This window comes from Bombus huntii, chromosome 13, assembly GCF_024542735.1.
Source record: "Bombus huntii isolate Logan2020A chromosome 13, iyBomHunt1.1, whole genome shotgun sequence".
NCBI classification, from domain to species: Eukaryota; Metazoa; Arthropoda; class Insecta; order Hymenoptera; family Apidae; genus Bombus; species Bombus huntii.
The window spans coordinates 5,809,240-5,830,046 of NC_066250.1; the positions used below are offsets into that span (position 1 = coordinate 5,809,240).

Sequence of the window (20,807 nt, forward strand, 5' to 3'; positions counted from 1 at the left end):
GCATCGAAGGAGGAAACTTTTCCTTTCTTAGATCATATCGAATGCTTGGCCAGTTCATCAGAAAATCCGGCGAACTATCGACGCTTGCAATGAAAAAAATAAGCTTTTGCAATCGACCTCGTATTCTAAACTTCAAACGTTTAAGAATCGAGAAAAGATACTGTATAGATAACCAAAATAGTGAAATATAAAATTGAAGATATTGAAATGGAAGAACGTAGAAACGTGTAATCGAAGTTTATAATCGGAGTCGGGAAGTTGAAATTGTAAAATTCGTAGGATGAAGTAGCGTAATTGGCGAAGCAAATGAGCGGTCGTAAAAGAATGTTTGAAACTGTGGGCTCCGGCGGGAGATGATTAGCTGGATTTAACGATATTCCGTTGAATTTAATTGGCATTTTTGTACGTTAGACCGGCTCCCATCGAAACGATCCCCCAAGATTTGATTAAAGTCCTAATTTGCGTGGCCGGATATTAACTCGGCCGTGAAATATAAGTTTGCCGGATTAATTATCAACGGCTCGGAACTCATTATGGAACTATTGAAATTTTCATCAGAGTACAACTTCTATATTTTCCCGGGCGCAATAATCCTTCGCACTCGAAATTGAATTAAATGCACTTTTCACCGGGCAGCCGATGGATTACGGTTGCAAACGAACACGGACGACACCGAATCGACGCCGCACACATAAAATGTACAGTGACCGGCGGGAACACAGGCTCGTGTCGATCTGAAATTTATCTCGTTGCAGAAGTAATCCATGGATATTGGCGGAAGCCGGTACACGACGCGTTTTGAATTCTCCTATTTTTTTTCTTTTTTTTTTTTTGTCTTTTTTTATTTCCAAACCCGGAAAAAATTGTGTTCTTGTCAAAGTTACGAACGGGGGTAGCTACGAAAGACAGAGAAACCAGATAAGAATTCAATCAGCTTCGATGTTGTCCGCGTGTTCGACGTCCGTCAAATTAAATTCAATTAATTCCGTCCAAGTTAGTTACGCAGCCAACCTAAAAATTGCAGCCGCCACGGACCCTGTAATTAAGTCTGCTGTCTGGAAATAATTGGCTGTATAATTAGGTGACCGACAGACAGGGTGTGTAAATAATTAGGTACCTCACAGAATTTGGTAGAGGAGAAAGTAAATAATTCTCACCGCCGCCGTTGTCTGGACGAGCACAAAGAACCATCTGAGCAATTAAAACGCAACGTACGATCAAGTTGCCGCGTTAATAGCTCCGTTTATAATTTAATAAATGCTCACAGGCTATTTTGTGGTGTAAATTGTTCTCTGTCGCTGTCTCTGTATGTCTGTCTCTCTTAATTTCTCTCTCGATTAAATTGAATCACAATTAACTGAACTAAATCAGGGTAATAAAATCCTCGACGATGTCGGGAAAATTTCACGAACATAGAAAATAGCCGGTAGTAAACAGAGAGGGTTGAACCCGCAGGTCGATCCATGTCCCGATAAGACGAAAATGAAAGACGAAACACGGAACAGAGGGACTATTATGTCTGCCATGTGGAACACTCGTCTTGACGAATTCTATTCGCGAGCCTTCACGCAGATAATATCACGTATGCCAGTCCGTGCGTTAATCACGTAATGGTGGGAGACACTTGAAAGCTTCTACAATTTGCAGGTCGTCGGTATAATAATGGAGAAGAGATGTAGAACGCGAGGAGAACTTCAACTGCTCTCCCTGCGGTTCCTAGTTTATCTCTCTTTCTCTCTGTCTCTTTCCTCTCGGCGTCTCCTCTGCTTCTATTTATAATCCTATTCTCTTTATAAGCGCACAAGTGCGAAACGGTCTCGCGTGGCTCCAAATTAGACTCGTTATCACGATATAATTAGTACGGGTGCACGGTACCGGCACGAAATTTGGCGAATCTCGATACAACAATATTCCACCGACCATGTAGCCATATATATTTTTCGTCCATCGTTATAGAAACTGCAATTTGTCACAATTTCCGGTATCCAAAAAATTGTACGAGCTGATAATCTTTCGACGAACGGGATTATCTCTGCGGATAGATGATTCATCTTCATGACAGTTCTTTCGCTTCGATAGACTCTCGACGAAGATGTTCTCCAAGGTGACAAGATACAAATGTAGCTGTTTTAAGAAATTCGTAATTTCTATGGAATACGTAGTGACTCCAGTGTTTCAAAGATAACAGGATACAAATATGACTTTCTTTTAAAATTCATGGCTTTCCAAAGAAATTCCAATCCTAAGACGACGGTTTCTTTCAAAATCGCGCATTCCATACGACACATAGTGATTCCAAACTTTTCTTCAGTGGCGTATAGCGTCGATCTTCTCGCCTATTCCTCCCTTCAACGTCTATGAAGTCGTCTACAAAGCTTCCCACGACCCCGGTCATCGGCGACTGGTAGCGTGGCAATGACAGCGTACGCGACACGGTTGAAATTCGACATTTCCTCAGGAAATCCAGGAACAACTGGACCGAAAATCGCTGGGTTAAAGGGTTAATGGGCTTAACCGGAGGACCCAGTGGTCCTAGGTGTGAGCCCACGAGAAATGCGCGATGCTGATTACAACGTCCAGGGTGGTCGTGTTAAACAGAGGCTGACTTAGAGACACAACGACGCCGGTGCCCGCCGGTGTAATCCTTTGATTACAGCGTGTTTCGAGAGTCGGCTGAATCACGAGGAAGCGCGTAAGGTGATATTCCTGAATGGCACGGCCGGAAGCCGAAACCGGGCCGCATAAAGGAGGATATACAACGGGGGCGAGTCGCTGGTGGTTCACAAGCGTGCGGGCTCGCGCGCCCGCACGCACATACACATAGCCGCCTGACGAACTGATGCAGGATACACGGGAACGAACCAGCATAGCGCATCCGGTGTACTCTGGTAATGAAATACAGTAACATTATATCCGCGATATTCATCCGCGACGTGGTGTGCGGTTTGTCATTACATAGACGAACGTGTGTGTTTGACACACCACTGTCGACGGAGGAATACGTGTTCAAGGGTATCGCGTGGCATCTGGATTAATCAGAAGAAGCCTTGGAGCGATGATCGTTAAAAGGAGAACTCACAGCCAGGAAATTTTGAAAGCTGTGTGCATTTCGCGAGTACATCCGGGACCACCCACGGGCTAGCCATTTTATAGCGGTATCGTTGATCGAGTGAAACATATGGTGGAAATCGTTGATTTGGTGAATCATGGTACGGTAGTGCTTGACTTACTGTCATGGTCATGGATTATAATCTTATGTGGACTGTTGTAGAGAAAGGTACAATGGCTCGCGAGAGTATTTAGAGTTTTACTTATCGTAGAAATCTTTTGTATATACATCTGGATGTGGAATATTTTGGAACTTCATTACGTAGATTTGAAGATATGACAGGTGATCAATTCGCGATGTTTTGTAAGGAACTGGTAATATTACTTTAGTTATGTAGATTTAACACAAATATGTAAGTTATAAATCGTCTGATTATTTGGTTGTTATCTACAATTCTCGAATTTGTATGTTTCAATCTTACTGTTGTTTCATCAAGCAAAGAGACATTTAACGTTTCAGAGGTAACTTTTCTTCGAACGTAAATAATTGCTCAATGATAAAAAAGCATAATTGGTTCGATAATGATCCAAAGAATGCTGGAGAATTAACATAAAATTGTAAAATCTATATTGTCTGTATAATCATACTGTCTGTGCAATCTATAATTTGTAATTTGTCAATTCCAGTAAATTATGGTATTGTGTTATACAAGAGGGAGCGGAGATTCATTTCACGAAAGTAATTCCAAGAACCGATGGTCAACATGTCACTATTGTAATTGATGTTTCACGTTTAAGTCGAATATATGAGTTTCCTCTAGGGACTCGAAAGGTAGATCGTATTTTGAAATTTCGTGATAGGTGGTCCGGACGTAACTAGGATTACAGGTAGTAGTCGTTAGAATTTCTTCGTGAAATCTCCGTTTCGTAATTGCGTAGCAGCGCTATATTGAAGGAACTTTTATGACGTCCATTACATTTTCCTTCCTTTTCTTTATTCGATAGATACAAGAGAAAAAGAATGAATAGGTTTAGCCGAATGCATCGTGGTACAACTTTCGAACAATATCCACTTGCACGCAAGCGGCGGGCCATACGGAAGCGCCATAAAGCTAATGATCCCTAAGTGATCCGTACCACGACGACATGATGATTGTTGTGTTAGGGAGGATGGGATTACAACCGAATAGAATGGAACGAGATGGAACATCCCATCATTATCCAATGATCTACGTCTCTTTAGTGACATGCATGCCACACCTCTTTGCATGTATCTGTCAGAAACTATACGATTTCTCCTCGATCGACCGACTACGATGAAACGAATCCAAGTTTGCTAATCTTGTTTCGAAATATATTTTTCCACAGCAAAATTCCCGATGAGCTCATCGATTTTTCCAATGTGCAATGTGTACAACATAGACAATATTGCGTATGGTATATTTTTTCTCTCGCCATAAGAAAACTGTTTGAGAATGCAGTTATAATTTACCTGTAATATCCAATATCCACCTTTCGCATTTCATCACACAGTTTTACGTTATCGTCCGCCATTTGTCTCAGAGGAATTTCATGTTTCTTGAATATAACGATCCAAAGACGAATGCAAGCTGGAAGCTCGCTTTCCCAAGCGGTTCCAATGCCGTATCAGTATGTTTGCCGTCTAAGCCACTGTACACCGCAAGATTGTGCTTGGCTATTCATCAGGCTCTATATCCGGTGTATAGGATAGCCACCTGTATCTCACTAAACGGGATTTACACCGTTATAGATCATCAAGTGCGTGATCGAATGACCCTTACACGCCTGCATTCTACGAAAGAAACAATTAGCATCGGCACGATGATTGGACGGTTTAGGTATGTAGTTAGGGAGAGATAAATCATGTGGAAATTGTTTGGAATAAATTAGAAATTATATTTTGGGCTTCGCAGTTAGTATGGCTAGTGTTCGTCGAGATTGTAGACGTTAACGGTGGAATCATCGATTTATCTTATTCGACAAAAAAATGTTGGAACTATGAAATCGACGTGTGTTACCTGTAATTCATAACTTGTTGCTTTATTAACATTATTAGTAGATAAATTATTTAATAAAAAAGATCGGTTTGTAAAAGTTGCTTAATATAAATTCACCCTAACTAATAAAGAGGAAATGAGAAATTAAACAGCCGTATTTACGAAATATGGAAATTTTTAGAACGGAAGTAAAGTTTCCGCATTGTTATTTATCCGCGTTTCCGCCGGAAACGAAATATTATCAATACGTACGAAACATAATAAATTATTACGCCGTATTTCGTTGCCTCGTTGGACATCCATACAAATTTCGACGCCGCAATCGCAGATGCTCTTTGTCGCGCGAATCGGCAAATTACATAGATTGGATTGTTATCGAGCATCGACAAACTTCATCACGATGATCGTTGCGTCGTTTTAAGCGTAATACCGCATTTACGGCCGGCGTTAATCTCGCGAGGATCGTTCGATTGGAAAAAGCCGCCTCCCAATCGCTATTATTCCCTTCTCTCCCCTCTCTTGTTCATCGAATCACCGGATAAGAACATAACGATCCTCCCACTCGGAGGTTACATTCAAACACGGGATCCTCTCGACGTATACGTCCGGAAGGGAGAAAGAAACTATAAGAGAAGAAGGAAAGATGAGATCTCGAGAGAAAAGGATCGAACGTTGAAACTCTCCCTTTCTCTTGTCTCCTTAACAATGAAACACCGTTTTCAATTGCGTCGTCGAGGACGAACAAAGAATTGCTCATTACGTAACGAGGTATCGATCCGTTTAACGATCACCCTCCTCTGTTAGGATGTTCAGTTTGAAATCTCGGCTCGTGGTTATATATCTCTACCGCGATGTCAGAAATATAAATGTCAAGGAAACGCCGCGAGATAGAAGGCCGGTCGGCTTAAAAGCGATGTGACAAAGCGAACGCCGATCAACAACGTGTTGCAGAGTCACTGTACAGCCATAACTCATGATCCCAGGCGACTTTGGTTGCCCGGAGTCATCGTCCTCGCGAGAAGAATCGCTCGACCCCCTGCGGATAATTTATGGGGTGCAACCCTGCTTCGATAGCTGGCTTGTTCAATTTTTAAACGACCGCCAACCTGACATTATATACGGTTTCAGCGAGCACCAATCGGCCTAGATTTTTCAGCTGACGCGAAACATCGCGAATAGAGGATTCGTTGGAGGGCGAAAGAGATAAGAGATCTGTCTTACGGCCATGAATTGTGGACATCATTTTTTTACGATCGTTTCACTTAGACAGGGGCAAGATATATGAGCGGGGACAGAATTTCGTAATTAGATCTATTATGGAAGTTATAGCGATAGTTTATTCGAGATTGTAAAAAGAGCACGATGTTAAATTCTGGAAAAAGGCAATAACCGTAAAATAGTATAAAACACTCTTTTTTCTTTTTATCTGAAAAATAATATTGCATTTGAATTTCACACAGTATTCTCTGTAACACCTATTCTGCACGATTTTATTTCCAACCGATTGGAAATTGATTTTAATAGAGATTATATCTTGAATTTACCTTAAAATCTATTGTATTTATGCTTATCTTCTTGCGCTGAATGAACTCATGGAAGCAATTGTATACCTATGCAATGAAATTAAGAAATATACAAAAAGTGGAGTAGATCGGGCCGAATTATATGACGCGTGCAATATATTACCAGTTGTAACAATTTCTCATTCTAATTCAACAGAGATATATATATCTGCCGAAAAAAGTGAATAACATTTTCCTGTCTTTAAATAAAACATAGAGAACATAGTGAGCAATAAAAGCAATTTTCTACAAATTGATTGCCACAAATTGATTGCTCAACAACCATCTCCACTTACTATCTTTCACCAGAGTAATATCCCGGTCCATTTGAAAAGTGTTCGAAAATTGACAGGCTAATTGACAGACGACTGTCGTAAAAATTCTAAAGAAAGGAAGGAGAATCGATAGATGCATTAATAACGAAAGACAGCCAATTGAATTATTATACCAGGCGACAAATGTACAACAGGGAGTTCAGAGGGATCTCTTTAAGAGGGTTTCAGTCTGAAATATATCGCGCCGAGTCTTGGGCGGGAAATTTAGAAGGGAGCAGTTTAATATACTGTGTCGTCTGCGTGCTCAAAATGGAAATTTATTCTCATTCTAACGATGCCGCGTAGCAGGAAATATTGTTCATCGTTTCGAAGCATTATGTACCGTTAAAGGTGAACGTCTATTTTTCATACCAGCGGCTAGAATCTACGTTCAGCGTGACAGGGACAAAGCAAGATGGATGAAAATGAAGTTCTCCTACTGAATTTACATCTTCCATGGATAACGATATACATACGTTACGTGGTCATCGCGTGTCCTTCTTTCCCATAACGAAGATACGATCGCGTTTAGCATACCTTTTTCATAAACCTTCGTTACGAGTCTCTCTACCATGATTGTCTTCGATGTGTATAGTCTCCTCTATGAATCTCTCCTGTTAATAGCTCATCAAAATTTGATTGCGAGAAGCATGGTTCTTCGCTGGAAGAAAAACCAAATAAGGATGCCCCCGCGTATAAATATTTCATCGACTCGTATTAAGTCGCTTTGACCGCGAACATACGAAGGTTAGTGGCTTGTTTGAACCACGCATAAATCAACCTCTCCTCTCCTGGGTGAATGTTGCGCTAACAACGGTTTGCTCTCGTAAATTGAGAAATGGTTAAGAGGGAAAAAAAACGAGCATTCCTCGCGTGGAGCAAAATCAACCGGGATAATGTCATTGTTACGAAATCAAATAATGATTTATGAACCGTCCCGGGTATCTTTCTTCGAAAACACCAGCCTATGGTTTCTGGGGAGTTGTCCTAAATTCTAAACGGAAGTCGAGCGTAGAAAACAACTTGTAGAACTTTCTATCATGAGGAATTTTCTATCGTACGCTTAATGATTTCGATATTCGATATTAGATGTTATTAGGAGAAAAGAGGCTGAAAATAAATAATTCAAAATTAGGATTTATTCGAGAAAATGAGAGAAACAATGTATTGGATATGATGTTGTATTTGTTCAAGCATTATTCGTAACTATCGCTAATGGCATCTGCCAAGCGCTTTCGAACCCAACTACGATGTCAGCCTATAAAACGCTGTCTTATATCTTTATTACCCCGTCTAAAGAACCCCTGCTATGCTGTGGCTCACGTTCGACAGCTCGTGTAGATATTTCGGCAATTTATGTAGAAACTGGGGAGGTCTGGAAGAAGGGAAGTCTACACGATCGAGTAGTTCGTTCATGGCCATACTTAATGCCTTTATTTATAGCCATTATGATAAACTAGAACGACTCATGTAACTTACCACCCTCTTTGTGAACGGTTCATTATGTCAGACGTAAAAGAATTAGGTAATGATACTTGAATGCTACAAAAAATGACATAATTTTTCGCAAACGCTATACATCGTCGATAATAAATGAATAGACACTAGAGTTACGAAGATTCTTTGCTTTTTCAATTATTAAAAACATGCATAAACTTTGGCAAAATTATTATTGACATTCATTCAGATAGAAACATGATTAAGCATCGTATAATCTCGATTGTCATAATATCAATTAACGAAACGATCTATTTTTGGAAAATCAATTAATGAACAACTCGACGATGAGAAAACTGGTAAAAACAAGGATAGAAACTTTCTTATTTAAAATTAACACTAGTAATGAATTAGTCAGGCAATTAAACAACAACAGAATTTTAAAAATTATTTGTACCCTTGCAACTTCAGTTTGTTTGCTCATACTCTTAGTTTCTTTAGTTTCATTTCCATGTATCTACAGTACAATAGTATAAAAGTTAAATGCTCATGGAGGACTAGATTCCTGAGTAGCTACATAAAACTAAAAAAAGCAACATGAAATGACGCGATGACCCTCTCCAGTGTATGTACTATAACAAACGACTCGGTCGAGCCGGTAAAAAGATCTCGTTAAAAGGATTGTAACGAGAGTTCCGGAACGGTGGTGAACACCTTGTACATGGAAGTCCATTACAGCCTGGAAACCACCCCTCCGCAATTGCTAGTTCGCCAGTTCGGCCAGTCGGTGCCGATAAAAAGCGCGCCTCCGCTCCGGAAGGAAGATCGCCCGTGAACGCTTTCATTGGACGAAATCGTGGTCATTGTCGTGGACATTAACCCGATTTCGTTGGCCGTCACTCGGCTAGACAAGGGTTGTTCGAAAGAGAAAGAAAGAGGAACCAGAAGGAACGACCAGGACCGTCAATACGATCTCTGACTAATAAAAGAAAAAAGGAAGAGAGAACGATCTTTCCACCGAGTGACTTCGACGATCCAACTAGCTAGATCAACGCTATCGATACGATGCATGAAGCTCGTGTATTACCTAGGGCAAAAGGCGTTAATAGTGAAAAACGAACGAAGGCGGAGAGAGAGAAGGAAGAAGAGGATAAAAAAGAGGTTGAAAAGTCAAAAGTGGTGTGGGAGGGCCTTTATACCAATGTGAAGGAATCCTGCGAATTGGGGCTATTGAGTACGGTGGCATTGGACGAACGTAATGCACAGCCAACTAGTATATGCCTTTCACGAGCGGTCACACCAAAAGACTCGTTCAGGACTACCCAACCCTTTATCGTTATTGCACGTCCACCAGCAAGGGGTGATTATAGCAGAGCGCTGAAGGGGCTGGCTGGTGAGTTAGCCGCGTGTTTCCTGGCCGTTCGTCATTTTTAGTGGTCGGCACTCGTTCGCTCAGGTATTAAATTATATTTCACGAGGGTGATTAACGGTCCTGGGATGTATTATTAAACCGTAGGACCTTATACGACGTGGAATTCTTGCTGGACAAGATGGCACCAACCCCTCTCAGCTTCTCTTCGACGTTCTCTTTTTCTCGGATGTTGTCTCTTAGACGATCCCCTTTCTTGCCTCCTCTTACGCTCTTCTCAGAAAATACCTTTTACCCTCCGATAGTGTGCTCACGAAATTACTAAAAAAAGCTAGATGAACCAGCGGATTAGAGAATCAAGAAAAAATTGCGATTAAACGTATATGATGTTTATAATTGGAATATTTGATTTGTCCTTTCCTCGCTAGAGAAATATAATTATATTGCACTCGGACATTAGCCGTTGTTGTTCAAACACCTTTGAAAATGATTCTTCATCTACGTTATACGTCCTTTGCCGATTTAACGGAAGGCCTGTCGCGAATGAAACGGTGACTCTTGAATAAATTAAATGAAATTTTACTGATTAAAGATCAGGCTCGACGAGGAACGTGCTTCCTCTTTAAATCATTCCCCGCGACGCAAAACGTGCTGTACCGTTTATTTCTGAAGTTATGCACACAATTATGAATTCACATGTCCCGGCTGGTTCGAATTTCAGAGGTTTTTGAATAATTAGCAGCTCATTCGGCGTACGTTCATTGCGTTTAAATAGTAAAACGTACTTGTTAAAGGGGCGACAGAAATTTCATAAAGCGCACGATGCTCGTAGCTTCACTCTAACTACTGCATCCTGTAAAATCATAAACATTGCGTGTCAATGTATAAAACTGTTCTCCACTTTACTCGTTGAAACGTATTTCTTTTGTTTAAGTACCTCGATCGTAATTCGCATTTTATCACGATATACGTGTCCCATTCACAAGTATTAAGACACTTGCTGGATATGAAATAAACCTGAAAAATTATTAAAAAACTATTAAAAATCTTTAGAAGTTATTATCTCGTTCGAAACTTTAAAGAAACTCATATAGATTCAATGTAATACCTAATAAAAGCGTTATCAATTATGTATAATAAAATATAATGCCTCTATTTAATATATGCAACATTTTGATCAGTTTTATCATTCGCATTATTAAAATTTTAATTTAATCAAAATTAATTTAATTTAATATAATATAATTTAATGCTTATATCCGAGGCTTTTATTTTGCATGAATACAAAACTCTGAACGACTAATCATTTTAATGGTAGTTTCCATTAATTCATTTTATAGACCAGTAAATATCTTAACATTTATAAGTCGGAGTGTACGTGCATATCGTGATTGTTACTTATGGAAAAATTAAAGTACACCGATATGACGAATTTCAGTAGCATGTTCCTGTCGCCACTACCAAACACACAACTTGCAGTAATTTCACCTGGAAACCTTCCACGGTTGCCTGCCGGTGACAACTTACATAGAATCGCACCCGCAGGAAATGCGGTGTACACACACGATCCTGTCGTCCACAATTTACACTTGTCCGAAATATTGACAAGGGAAATTTTACGTTTCGCAATATTTTCACCGGAAAAATTCGCAAGTATAACTAAACCGTACGCATCTAGGAAGAAATATTAATTCTAGTTTACTAAGAAACATGTGAAAAATGGAATTTGGTGACATAGTTTATAGCGAAGAATTGAGTTTCGAATTTTAGAAATTAGAATGTGCGAAAGAGAAGTGCATGGCCAATCTAGGTCTTTGATGCTGGGATATATTGCGTAGATCGCAACTCAATCAATTTTTCATGCAAACCAAAAACCAAATCCCGTTTGATCAAAATTCAAACAGTGCAAGACCGCTACTTGAGAATAATCCTCAACGTTCCCAAAGGATATCCTATCTTGAAACTCCGCCTAGAACTTGACACCTCTGACATCCACATATACATAAGAAAACTGACACGCAACACGTTCAAACGGAATGACAGCCCTTTAATCAAATGACATTAGGAATTACAATCTGCGCGAAATCCTTCAAAAGACGAACATAGCGTATCTCGTTTCCTTAAAACAACTACTAGATTCAAATTATTTTCAACGCATCTTATTTATTTTAATTTTGATGTCGAAATATTTTTGTAACCCCATCTCTTCTATCTTCAAAACGCGGTATAATAAAAATTCCGAGATATATTTTTTAAATAGTACCAATAGTACCAACAAACGGTAAGTTTGAAACGTGTGAGTACAGGCGAATATTCAACTATAGCAAGGGATAATTCGAAGATTCGCGGAGAGTTATTCTATTTCTAGACGAGGCAAATTTTGATCGTGCACTGGTTAATTATACGCAGGAACGTGTACAGACGTATATTTGTTACGCATACAGCTACTCTAATTGCATCGATTACTATCCTCGGCGACTGAATTCAACGAGTAATTTATAACTTAGAAAGAGGTCGTAAAGAGAGTAGTAACTAATGATATCGATATCAGACGTTATGTGCTCTACTATTTGAAATATGGACGAACGACCTCCGTTTCAGATAAAACAGCTCGTGTTTAGAGGACGGAACTTCCATGATTAAAGTTACTCACAATTCTCTTCAAAGTTAAATAAAATCTCTAGAAAATATAATTCGTACATTTCAACAAGGAATAAAGAACGGTTCAAAGTTGTTTTAAAAAGGAAATGAAAATTGTGTACGTTCCTTCTCGATACGATAAAAAAGAAAGGACACTTTTTACTTCCATAGGAACGTATTTTATTTACAAGATTATACCTCTGTTTTAAACGCGCGATTAATGGAACGTCGAGGGTTTCCCGATGAAAGGTAGACACCGAAAAGGTTTTCACTGTTGCGGGACAAGTTTTACCGCAGGGTTCCGCGCGAAACCACAGGAACAGAATTACGAGATGGGTAGGAAGACGCGAAAATCGATTAATGGTTGAACTGCCATTGCGGTTTTACGACAAGAAATCGATATGGCTCCTTTATTAAATTGGCGCAAAGGATGAAGGAATTCAATGAACATAAAATTTTAGACGCTAGAATCACGGTTTTCGTAATTTTCAAAACAATTCAAGCTTCGTATACTGTATCTCACAGAACAGGATGGATATCGTTCTTATTTAATCTCCATCAAAAATATAAATTATTGTTAATACTATTTTACACTTAAATGATCAGAAAAAATATGGCACAAGGGACAAAATCTTTAATTTGAGGAAATTTTGGATAAAGTTAAACTCTAATAGAAAATTCTATACACTTCTAAACGTTAAATTTCTTATACTATATTAGAAAAAATATAATCTACGAAAGTGCTACGAATGACAAAACCTTTGATTTAAAGGAATTGTAGATAAAATTGAAGTTTAATAAAGAATTTTGTTTGCTTTGAAACATTAAGACATATTCCTATACTTGTTAGGAATTGAAAATTCATAACAAAATCTTGTATTTGTAAAGGGTGGTTGGTCGTGTGGTAATTTAATGACGAGATTACTCGATATTGAAACCGTCAAATATATTTTAAAATAATTATAAATACAGAGACGACCGTAGATTGCTCGATACTGGTCGTTAAAAAAATGTTCGCTAAGACGCTTGGTACTAACTGTGTTGTATGTGTTGATCGCTAATAAAATCGCTCGAGACTGAGATTGAAAAAACTGGTCACTTTACGATCGTGTTCCTTTATTTGTCTGGTCGCGGGGGTACCGGTAAATTTCCATTCGTCTTTGTTAGACGATTACACGTAGCGGCGACATTGTTTTGCCTGGAGTTGGTTTATTATTACATTATGTATATTCTAACGATATTGGTACTCCGAGGCAAAATAACAGCGTGGCTCGAATAGTCCTCTAGCTCATGTGTCGCTACATATTTAAAAAGGAATATACTTGTAACACCTTTTCACTGAAGGTTCTACTTTATTTAATTAAATGGATAGTATTATTAAGAGAAACACTAACTGATTATATTAGCATTTATTATGCTATAATAGTATGGAGACAATATACATTAAAAACAGAATGAAAGCACGTGTTGAGTGAAGAACACGTGACTAACAGTTTCGGCGGGAAGTCAGCAGCGCAGTAATAGCACGTGTGTAGCGTGAATATAACATGATGTTTCTAACCTCAATTTCTATATTCCACAAATAAAAGTTTAAAATGTTAGAAGAGTATTTATTAAAACATCACCTAGTGGAACTCGAAGAGATTTTAGATAACGCAGATCCTAGTTGCTACTACTCTATCTATATAAAGTGGGTATTTTACAATTGCATTTACTCTTCGTATGATACGAAGGATACTTTCCTTACAGCTTCGTATCGCTATTCGAGGATAATGCGGATGTAGCACAGAAAATTTTACGATATCCTAGATATTACTTACCATTCTGTGACGAATCGGTAGTGACAGTACAAGAAGAAATAGCAAAACCAGAACAAATTATTAAAAAAAGGGTAATAATGACCACTATATTAGTTTTATTAAAATTTTTGTATTTTTAAACTATTATTTTAAGAATATATTTGGAAATAGGTTCGTATTAGAGTCACTGCTGTGCCAGTCACACTGGACCAAGGACAAATTGGCCAATTAGTTTCAACAAGTGGCATCATTGTTAGGATCTCCCAACCAACAATATTAAAAACTGTTCAACGAATGAATTGCAAAAAATGTAAACATGTTACTTTTATTAAAGTAAGTGTACTAGTAAATGTACTATATACATTTTGTAACATTTGATAGCTGATAACATAAATGCTATTTACTTCTAGTATGAGTGGGAAAGACAGGCTTTTGAAGATATTACAGACTGTGAAGCATGTCATGCACCAAAGCTCACAGCTCTGCCGGGTTTTGAGCTAGACGATTCCTCAGATTACCAGGAAATAGGAGTCCAAGTATATTATCACTTTAATTTTATAGTTATCTCTTGTCACGTTAATATCATTAACTTTCAATTCTCTTGATTAGGAAAAGGGTAAAATAGACTCAAATAAATCGTTGACAGAGGAACTGAGAATTATCTTGCTGGATGATTTAGTTGATAGATGTAGGCCAGGAGATCATGTTGAGATTAGGTGAATAACTTGGTTACCATTTATATATGTTACAAATAAAAACTACTCCTTTTAATTATAATATGTCCTACACTTCTTCCCTAGTGGTGTTGTGATAAGAATATGGGGTCCCTTAGAGGTCGGTGAACGTTTAGAAGCAACAACTATGATGCTAGCGAATAGCATTGTAGTACGACGCAAGATATCCGAGACCTCTTCTTCGCAAGAGATGAGAGATGTTTTTAAGCGTTATTGGGAAAAGTATAGCGATAATCCTTTGCTTGGTAGAGACAATATTATCACATCTATTTGTCCACAGGTATCGATTTATTTACAATGTAAATGAACAAAAAAAAGAATAATAGAATAGAAAATAGATATATATGGCACCATTTATACAAAAATTATTTCAAGCTCTATGGCATGTATACTGCAAAATTGGCGTTAGCTGTAGTTTTAGCTGGTGGCGTGCCAAAGTGTAACGAAAGCGGTAATTATGCATCACTTTTGTTTTTATTATCTTCTTAACATAAAATACAATCACATTAAACGAAACAAGGAACACGTGTACGAGGAGAACCTCATCTTCTTTTGGTCGGTGACCCTGGAACTGGCAAATCCCAGTTGCTTCGTGCAGCATCTCGTTTAGCTATAAGATCGGTTCTTACGACCGGTGTTGGATCGACTGCAGCTGGTCTCACAGCAGCTGCTGTCAGAGTTAGTTAATATACACTATATCTTCTATTTTTAACAATTAATATCCATATCATTTTCTTCGTACACGCGTATATGTTACAGGATTCAGAGGGCTGGCATCTAGAAGCTGGAGCCCTAGTATTAGCCGATGGAGGAGTCTGCTGCGTAGATGAGTTCACAACCATGAGTTCAGAAGATAGGACATCCGTTCACGAGGCTATGGAACAGCAAACGATATCAATCGCCAAAGCTGGGTTAGTTAGCACGTTAAACTCAAGATGTTCAGTGATCGCAGCCATTAATCCAGTTGGAGGTCAGTTTACCGATGATGAAGAATGGGAAACGAATTTAGGTGATCCTCTTTTATCTCGTTTCGATTTAATCTTGCTTTTGAAAGACAATAGAAATGCAGGATGGGACCGGTTGACGTCCGACCATATTCTGAAGGCTGCTTACGAAAAGAAAGAGAACACTATTCAAACGTAATAAAAATTTATGCAGTCGATTCTTTTGTTATATACTAAATCATTAATTCGAGTGAATGTTTCACAGAGACTCGAAAAATCACATAGAACTTTTAAATACCGAAGACTTATGGAAAGAGGATACATTGCGAGAATACTTGGCCTACGTGCATTCTTTACAACCGAAACTAACAAAAGAAGCGGAAATGGTACTTCGAGCGACTTATCTTTATCACAGATCTCATCCAGATAGGAGGGAAGAAAGAACAACAGTTCGACTTTTGGACAGTCTTATTAGGTAACAAGAGACAAGACATTTAAAGCATTTTTTGTTTTAAACATTCGGCGTAACAATTTTCTTCAGACTAGCCGAAGGACACGCTAGATTAATGTACAGATCGGATATAGAAATTATGGATGCTATATTCGTAGCGAAATTAATCGGAACGGGATCTACGGACGAGATCAATCTTAGTTATTCATTTCCAATAGATCCAATTGCAACGTATCGATCTAAAGGTGCGTTTGTATTTTTATAATGTATACTTTGTTTGTCGAATTGAAAGATAAGCTTATCTAATCATGGATCAAAATTGATGATTTATAATTCCGGAATTTTAGGCAAAATATTGTTGAAGACTATTGGTTTACAGAATCTGGAAAATTTATTATAAATATTTATTATGTTAAATGGAAAAATTTTTGTGCTAATCATTGGTGTGAAAGAGATCTCCTTTTTTATGAGCAAACTAAATTTTTATTTATCGCTTTTCTTTTCTTTGCTTCTTACATAAGTAAATGTACCAGTGCGTATTTATAAAATTTAAATAACATTTCTTTCTTACTTTTCTTTTTTTATACAAAACGAAGTCATTTATTGTTCATTGCTATACAATGAAGGTATGTAATAATTATTGCAATCAATTTAAACAGTATTATATATGTAAAAATATATTTAAAGAGCACAATATCTTTGTTTGATTAGTCTCAGTACATAACAAAGATCCTTCAACCACTCTTTTCCTATATTTCTGAACATTTTTTACTTGACATAAACTTTCCAGTTCATTGAGACATTTAGATTACACCCAATTAGGTAACAGCAACGATATAAACCAATTTTCATACTCTACAAATAATTTATCGATAATTAATAAATAATTAAACAATATGTAAAAGTAATATTCGGTTTCTTTTCAAAATATCCATTATCTATATATATTTATATATATAATATTTATATGTATATATAGTTTAAACTTTACAAAGTTATAGAATATTTTAAGGATCTAAGTAACAAGTACTTAATTTAAAGAAAGGCCATATAATGTATATTACACGATTTAAGGAATGTGTAGGACGTTATTAAAGGTAGACAAAAGGATGGATGCCTTATATTCCCCTACCATCGGTAGTTAAATTAACGTTCCGTAAAACAAAAAATTGAAATCTATACTCGTGGATACAACATATTTTCATGTTAAATTAAATTATTTTGATTTTCAACACAATCGAACGCTTTCCATTTATATAAAGCCGCACATGATTACAACGTCATGATTAAAGTGCCACTAAAATACAAAAGCTAGTAAATATGTTCATGTATATAGAAGCAATAATATAAGAATTAGTGATATGATTATTATTAGCTCGTTTCTTTACTAGATGATAAATTATTTTATGACTCATTTTCAATCAATACAAACAAAAAGGATATACACATCATATATGTTTTAAATAATACACATACATACCCACATAATAATTGTGTTAATCCAATTTAAAATACTGTTATGGGGAATAAAGAAATACATAAATCGTTAAACACTTGCCAAGAGTAAATTTGTGATTATTCATTTGAGATCTTTCGATAAACTATACGAATCAATCATTTTTCGGAGAAAACGTGCATGAATAAAACTTCGAACGTACCAAGAAAAAAAGAAAAATGATTTTATGAATGAGTAGTATAATTTTCTCGTTTTCACTGTAAGAATAGAATCTTCTATGGAACATTATAATTTTGAGTCCCGAGTAATGCACATTATTAAGATGATCTACACATACGATTTTACTGAGTAGTAAAACGTCAGAGAGTACCTGAAGAATAAATCCTGGAGTGTTGTGAAATCACTTTAATAGCGTGGTTGATTAGCAGCATTAGCCATTTGGGCGCGCACAGCAGTGGCAGCGACGTTACTTGCCGCATTTTGCACATGTTCATTGCGCAAGAAAGTTGTGGCGAATTCTTGTTGTGCCTTCGAAACGCTCGCATCCGACGAGCGATATATGCGATGAATCTATAGATCATATTTTTTTGATATTTTACTATTTAAAGATCGTAAGTTAAAAACATGATAAAGACAAAAGACGATTTTCTTTTTTGATATGTTATCAATTCGATATCAAAAATGGCTTTGCGTCTGATTTTGTACTCTCTTGAATATTTAAAAAACATTTATAACATCAGTTATGTAAATCAATATTAGTGAAATTAAACTAGCATAACAACTAAATTAATATTATTTGTAGATTTATCATAACATCGTAGATTTATTCCTTTCCTAACTATTATGTTTTGAAATGCTGTTTAATCACTATATTAAATAAATATTAAGAAATCAACAAAACTGGACTTATATTTTTCTTCTATGTTCTCCATTTGCAAAAATTATTTTTCAAAGCTGAGGAAATTTGACACTATACCTTAGTTAATAATAGCAGATCTCCGCATGCAGCAAGTACGAAACAAAGAGCAATAAGGAGCAGTAGAAAGCCAAGGAATATTCCTTTAGCTGTGTTGTCGAACATCGTGATAGCAAGTATAATACCGCTGTGATAATAAAATAATTGAAACATTAACATATTATCTCTAGAATAAATCTGTATCTTTGGGAATTAAAATATTACCAAGTTCCTGAGCCAGGAATGCCTATGGCCTGAATCCCTGTGACGATTAATTGAAAGAAGAAGACGAAGAAAAATACCATGAAGTTAAAAGAGCTATCGTTTCTAAAAGAGGAAAAATATATTGAATAATAACACTAATACTGAGACACTGATGTATGATCGATTACATACTTGAAAGCCTTGTATGCTGGTCTGAACCAGCATAAAAACGAGAATGGAGTAAAAAGTATTAAATACAATATCCCAAGACCAAATGTTGAAAATGCTCCGGTACATAACAGTAGAATAAATCCACCAATAACGTTTAGAATTAAAATACAGCCGTGAACTGTAATTTAAAATTATTTGTTATTTACTATACTATTTTATTCATTAAAATTAGATGCAATACATTAAACTTACACATCCATAAACGGTATAGTTGTCTGACTACCTTCTGAAAATCTGTATGAATTTCCACATCGATATCTTGGTGGAAGCAAGGTTGGCAGCAGCATTTGTCAGGTAGAGGTGGCCAATTGTTCCTTTTTGCTTTGAAAACCAAGTATTTTCAATTGTTAAACAATAATAAAGGAAATATATTAAACATTGACTTGTTATATTTTGGACTCACGATAGTATGGTGTATTCCTTATGTCTTCTTCTGTTCCTGCTTTCCATCCTGGCTCTGATCTTTGCTAAAATTTCATAATTTTTCAAGACAAACTTAACACGATATTAAAATTCACTATAAAATATTATAAAACAAAACTTCATGTACATTTACATCTGAAGTAGGGGATAATGTGCTTCCAAGTGATGTATTCACTGTTTGCTGTGGAGTACGGGCATAATTAGTTGCAGGAGGTTCCTGATTTGAAGGCTGAAGTGTAGCTGGTTGCTGTGTAGCTCCAATACCTCCATAGATGGGAGGATTTGATGCACCTCTGACTTGTGCAGTTCCTTGTGAACCTTGTTCCGCGAAAGGATTGTAATCTTCTAAACCCCTATTAGCTGGAGTAGAAGATACAGCCCTTCTTATCGCAGGATCCTATTTAAAAAAGTAATTGATTGTTAACTGCTTCTTTTATATCGCAGTCAACCTTCACAAAGAAAGTTAAATATACTAACACTTAAAGAATGTGTATTTATAGAGGATGTCTATATATAGAGTCAACAGCAATTCAAAGACTTCCTTTATGGCATACATGTCTCTTTCACAATAAATTTGAAGCAGTAATTTTTTATTTACAAAACAATAAAAAATAATAATAATAGTATATATATGATAATCTTAGTATCATACTTAACATACATAATAAAGCACGACTAAAAAATAAGGCATACAAATATCAAATAATTAAGATACTAATATCAAGACATAATAAAAGTCTTCGCCTACAGTCTTGGCAAAAAATAATAATAATTCGATAAAACACGTTTATTTCGATTTGACAGTTTTACAGGCAATATTGAACAAGATAGTACGTGCCTCGGGTCTAGCCGCTAATGAAATACTCACTGAAAATGGATCATTGATATTCGGTTCCCCAAAAGGATTTTCGTCAAAGCCGGACATCTTAGCCACTGCTCACTGAAGTGTTCTTCAATGCACCGTCAAAAATTAATAAGACTTTACTACACTCAAAATATTCTTATCTAAACTTGTCTATACTTGATGAAACATTGCGTTGCGGTTACCTATGGTATCGTCGGTACTTTAGCCATGTAGCATACTACAGATAAAGCAACTCCTGCCACGTCTATCGCACACATGTTATGAACGATTCACACGCCATTTCGAAACATTATATCTAGTTTCCAAGACGTTAGTAACATAATTATTTAACACCAATAACAATCACAGAATTAGAAT

The 20,807-nt window shown here is 36.9% G+C and overlaps 2 protein-coding genes across 9 annotated transcripts; one reads left to right on the forward strand and one right to left on the reverse strand.

Moving 5' to 3' along the window:
- The first annotated feature begins 13,831 nt into the window (after nt 1-13,831).
- On the forward strand, nt 13,832-17,010 carry LOC126872388 (DNA helicase MCM9-like). Of its 3 annotated transcripts, XM_050632284.1 has the most exons (13): nt 13,832-14,078; nt 14,138-14,279; nt 14,359-14,520; nt 14,598-14,723; nt 14,797-14,903; nt 14,988-15,201; nt 15,297-15,372; nt 15,442-15,599; nt 15,681-15,891; nt 15,976-16,060; nt 16,131-16,340; nt 16,407-16,561; nt 16,664-17,010. In XM_050632284.1, exons 1-13 carry the CDS (start codon nt 13,984-13,986, stop codon nt 16,714-16,716), a joined length of 1,794 nt encoding a protein of 597 aa, XP_050488241.1. In that variant the 5' UTR covers nt 13,832-13,983; the 3' UTR covers nt 16,717-17,010. The 3 variants fall into 3 exon arrangements, with proteins under 3 accessions (XP_050488241.1, XP_050488240.1, XP_050488242.1); XM_050632283.1 differs by having other exon boundaries at nt 15,681-16,060; XM_050632285.1 differs by lacking the exons at nt 15,297-15,372; nt 15,442-15,599 and having other exon boundaries at nt 15,681-16,060.
- Nucleotides 15,663-20,704, reverse strand: LOC126872394 (secretory carrier-associated membrane protein 5A). 6 transcript variants are annotated; one of them, XR_007691962.1, is made up of 10 exons: nt 20,454-20,703; nt 19,713-19,982; nt 19,566-19,629; nt 19,355-19,483; nt 19,124-19,280; nt 18,953-19,054; nt 18,749-18,875; nt 18,143-18,342; nt 17,797-17,830; nt 15,918-16,026 (listed from the first exon to the last, which is right to left on the reverse strand). XR_007691962.1 is itself a non-coding variant. In XM_050632302.1 (9 exons), the coding sequence occupies exons 1-8, from the start codon at nt 20,508-20,510 to the stop codon at nt 18,178-18,180; spliced, it is 1,071 nt and encodes a 356-aa protein (XP_050488259.1). In that variant the 5' UTR covers nt 20,511-20,703; the 3' UTR covers nt 15,663-15,795; nt 18,143-18,177. The 6 variants fall into 6 exon arrangements, 5 of the variants coding, with proteins under 5 accessions (XP_050488259.1, XP_050488258.1, XP_050488257.1 ...); XM_050632302.1 differs by lacking the exons at nt 15,918-16,026; nt 17,797-17,830 and adding an exon at nt 15,663-15,795; XM_050632301.1 differs by lacking the exon at nt 17,797-17,830 and having other exon boundaries at nt 15,880-16,026.
- Nucleotides 20,705-20,807: the final 103 nt, after the last annotated feature.

Bases quoted from the DNA above. Each gene is read 5' to 3' on its own strand.
- LOC126872388 (XM_050632283.1), top strand. From the start codon at position 13,984: ATGTTAGAAGAGTATTTATTAAAACATCACCTAGTGGAACTCGAAGAG. The intron at 14,724-14,796 runs GTATATTATCAC...TCTCTTGATTAG, and splicing joins ACCAGGAAATAGGAGTCCAA to GAAAAGGGTAAAATAGACTC. The intron at 16,341-16,406 runs GTAACAAGAGAC...AATTTTCTTCAG, and splicing joins CTTTTGGACAGTCTTATTAG to ACTAGCCGAAGGACACGCTA.
- LOC126872394 (XM_050632302.1), bottom strand. From the start codon at position 20,510: ATGTCCGGCTTTGACGAAAATCCTTTTGGGGAACCGAATATCAATGAT. The intron at 19,983-20,453 runs GTGAGTATTTCA...TTTTTTAAATAG, and splicing joins ATATCAATGATCCATTTTCA to GATCCTGCGATAAGAAGGGC. The intron at 19,281-19,354 runs GTAAGTTTAATG...TTTAAATTACAG, and splicing joins ACTATACCGTTTATGGATGT to TTCACGGCTGTATTTTAATT.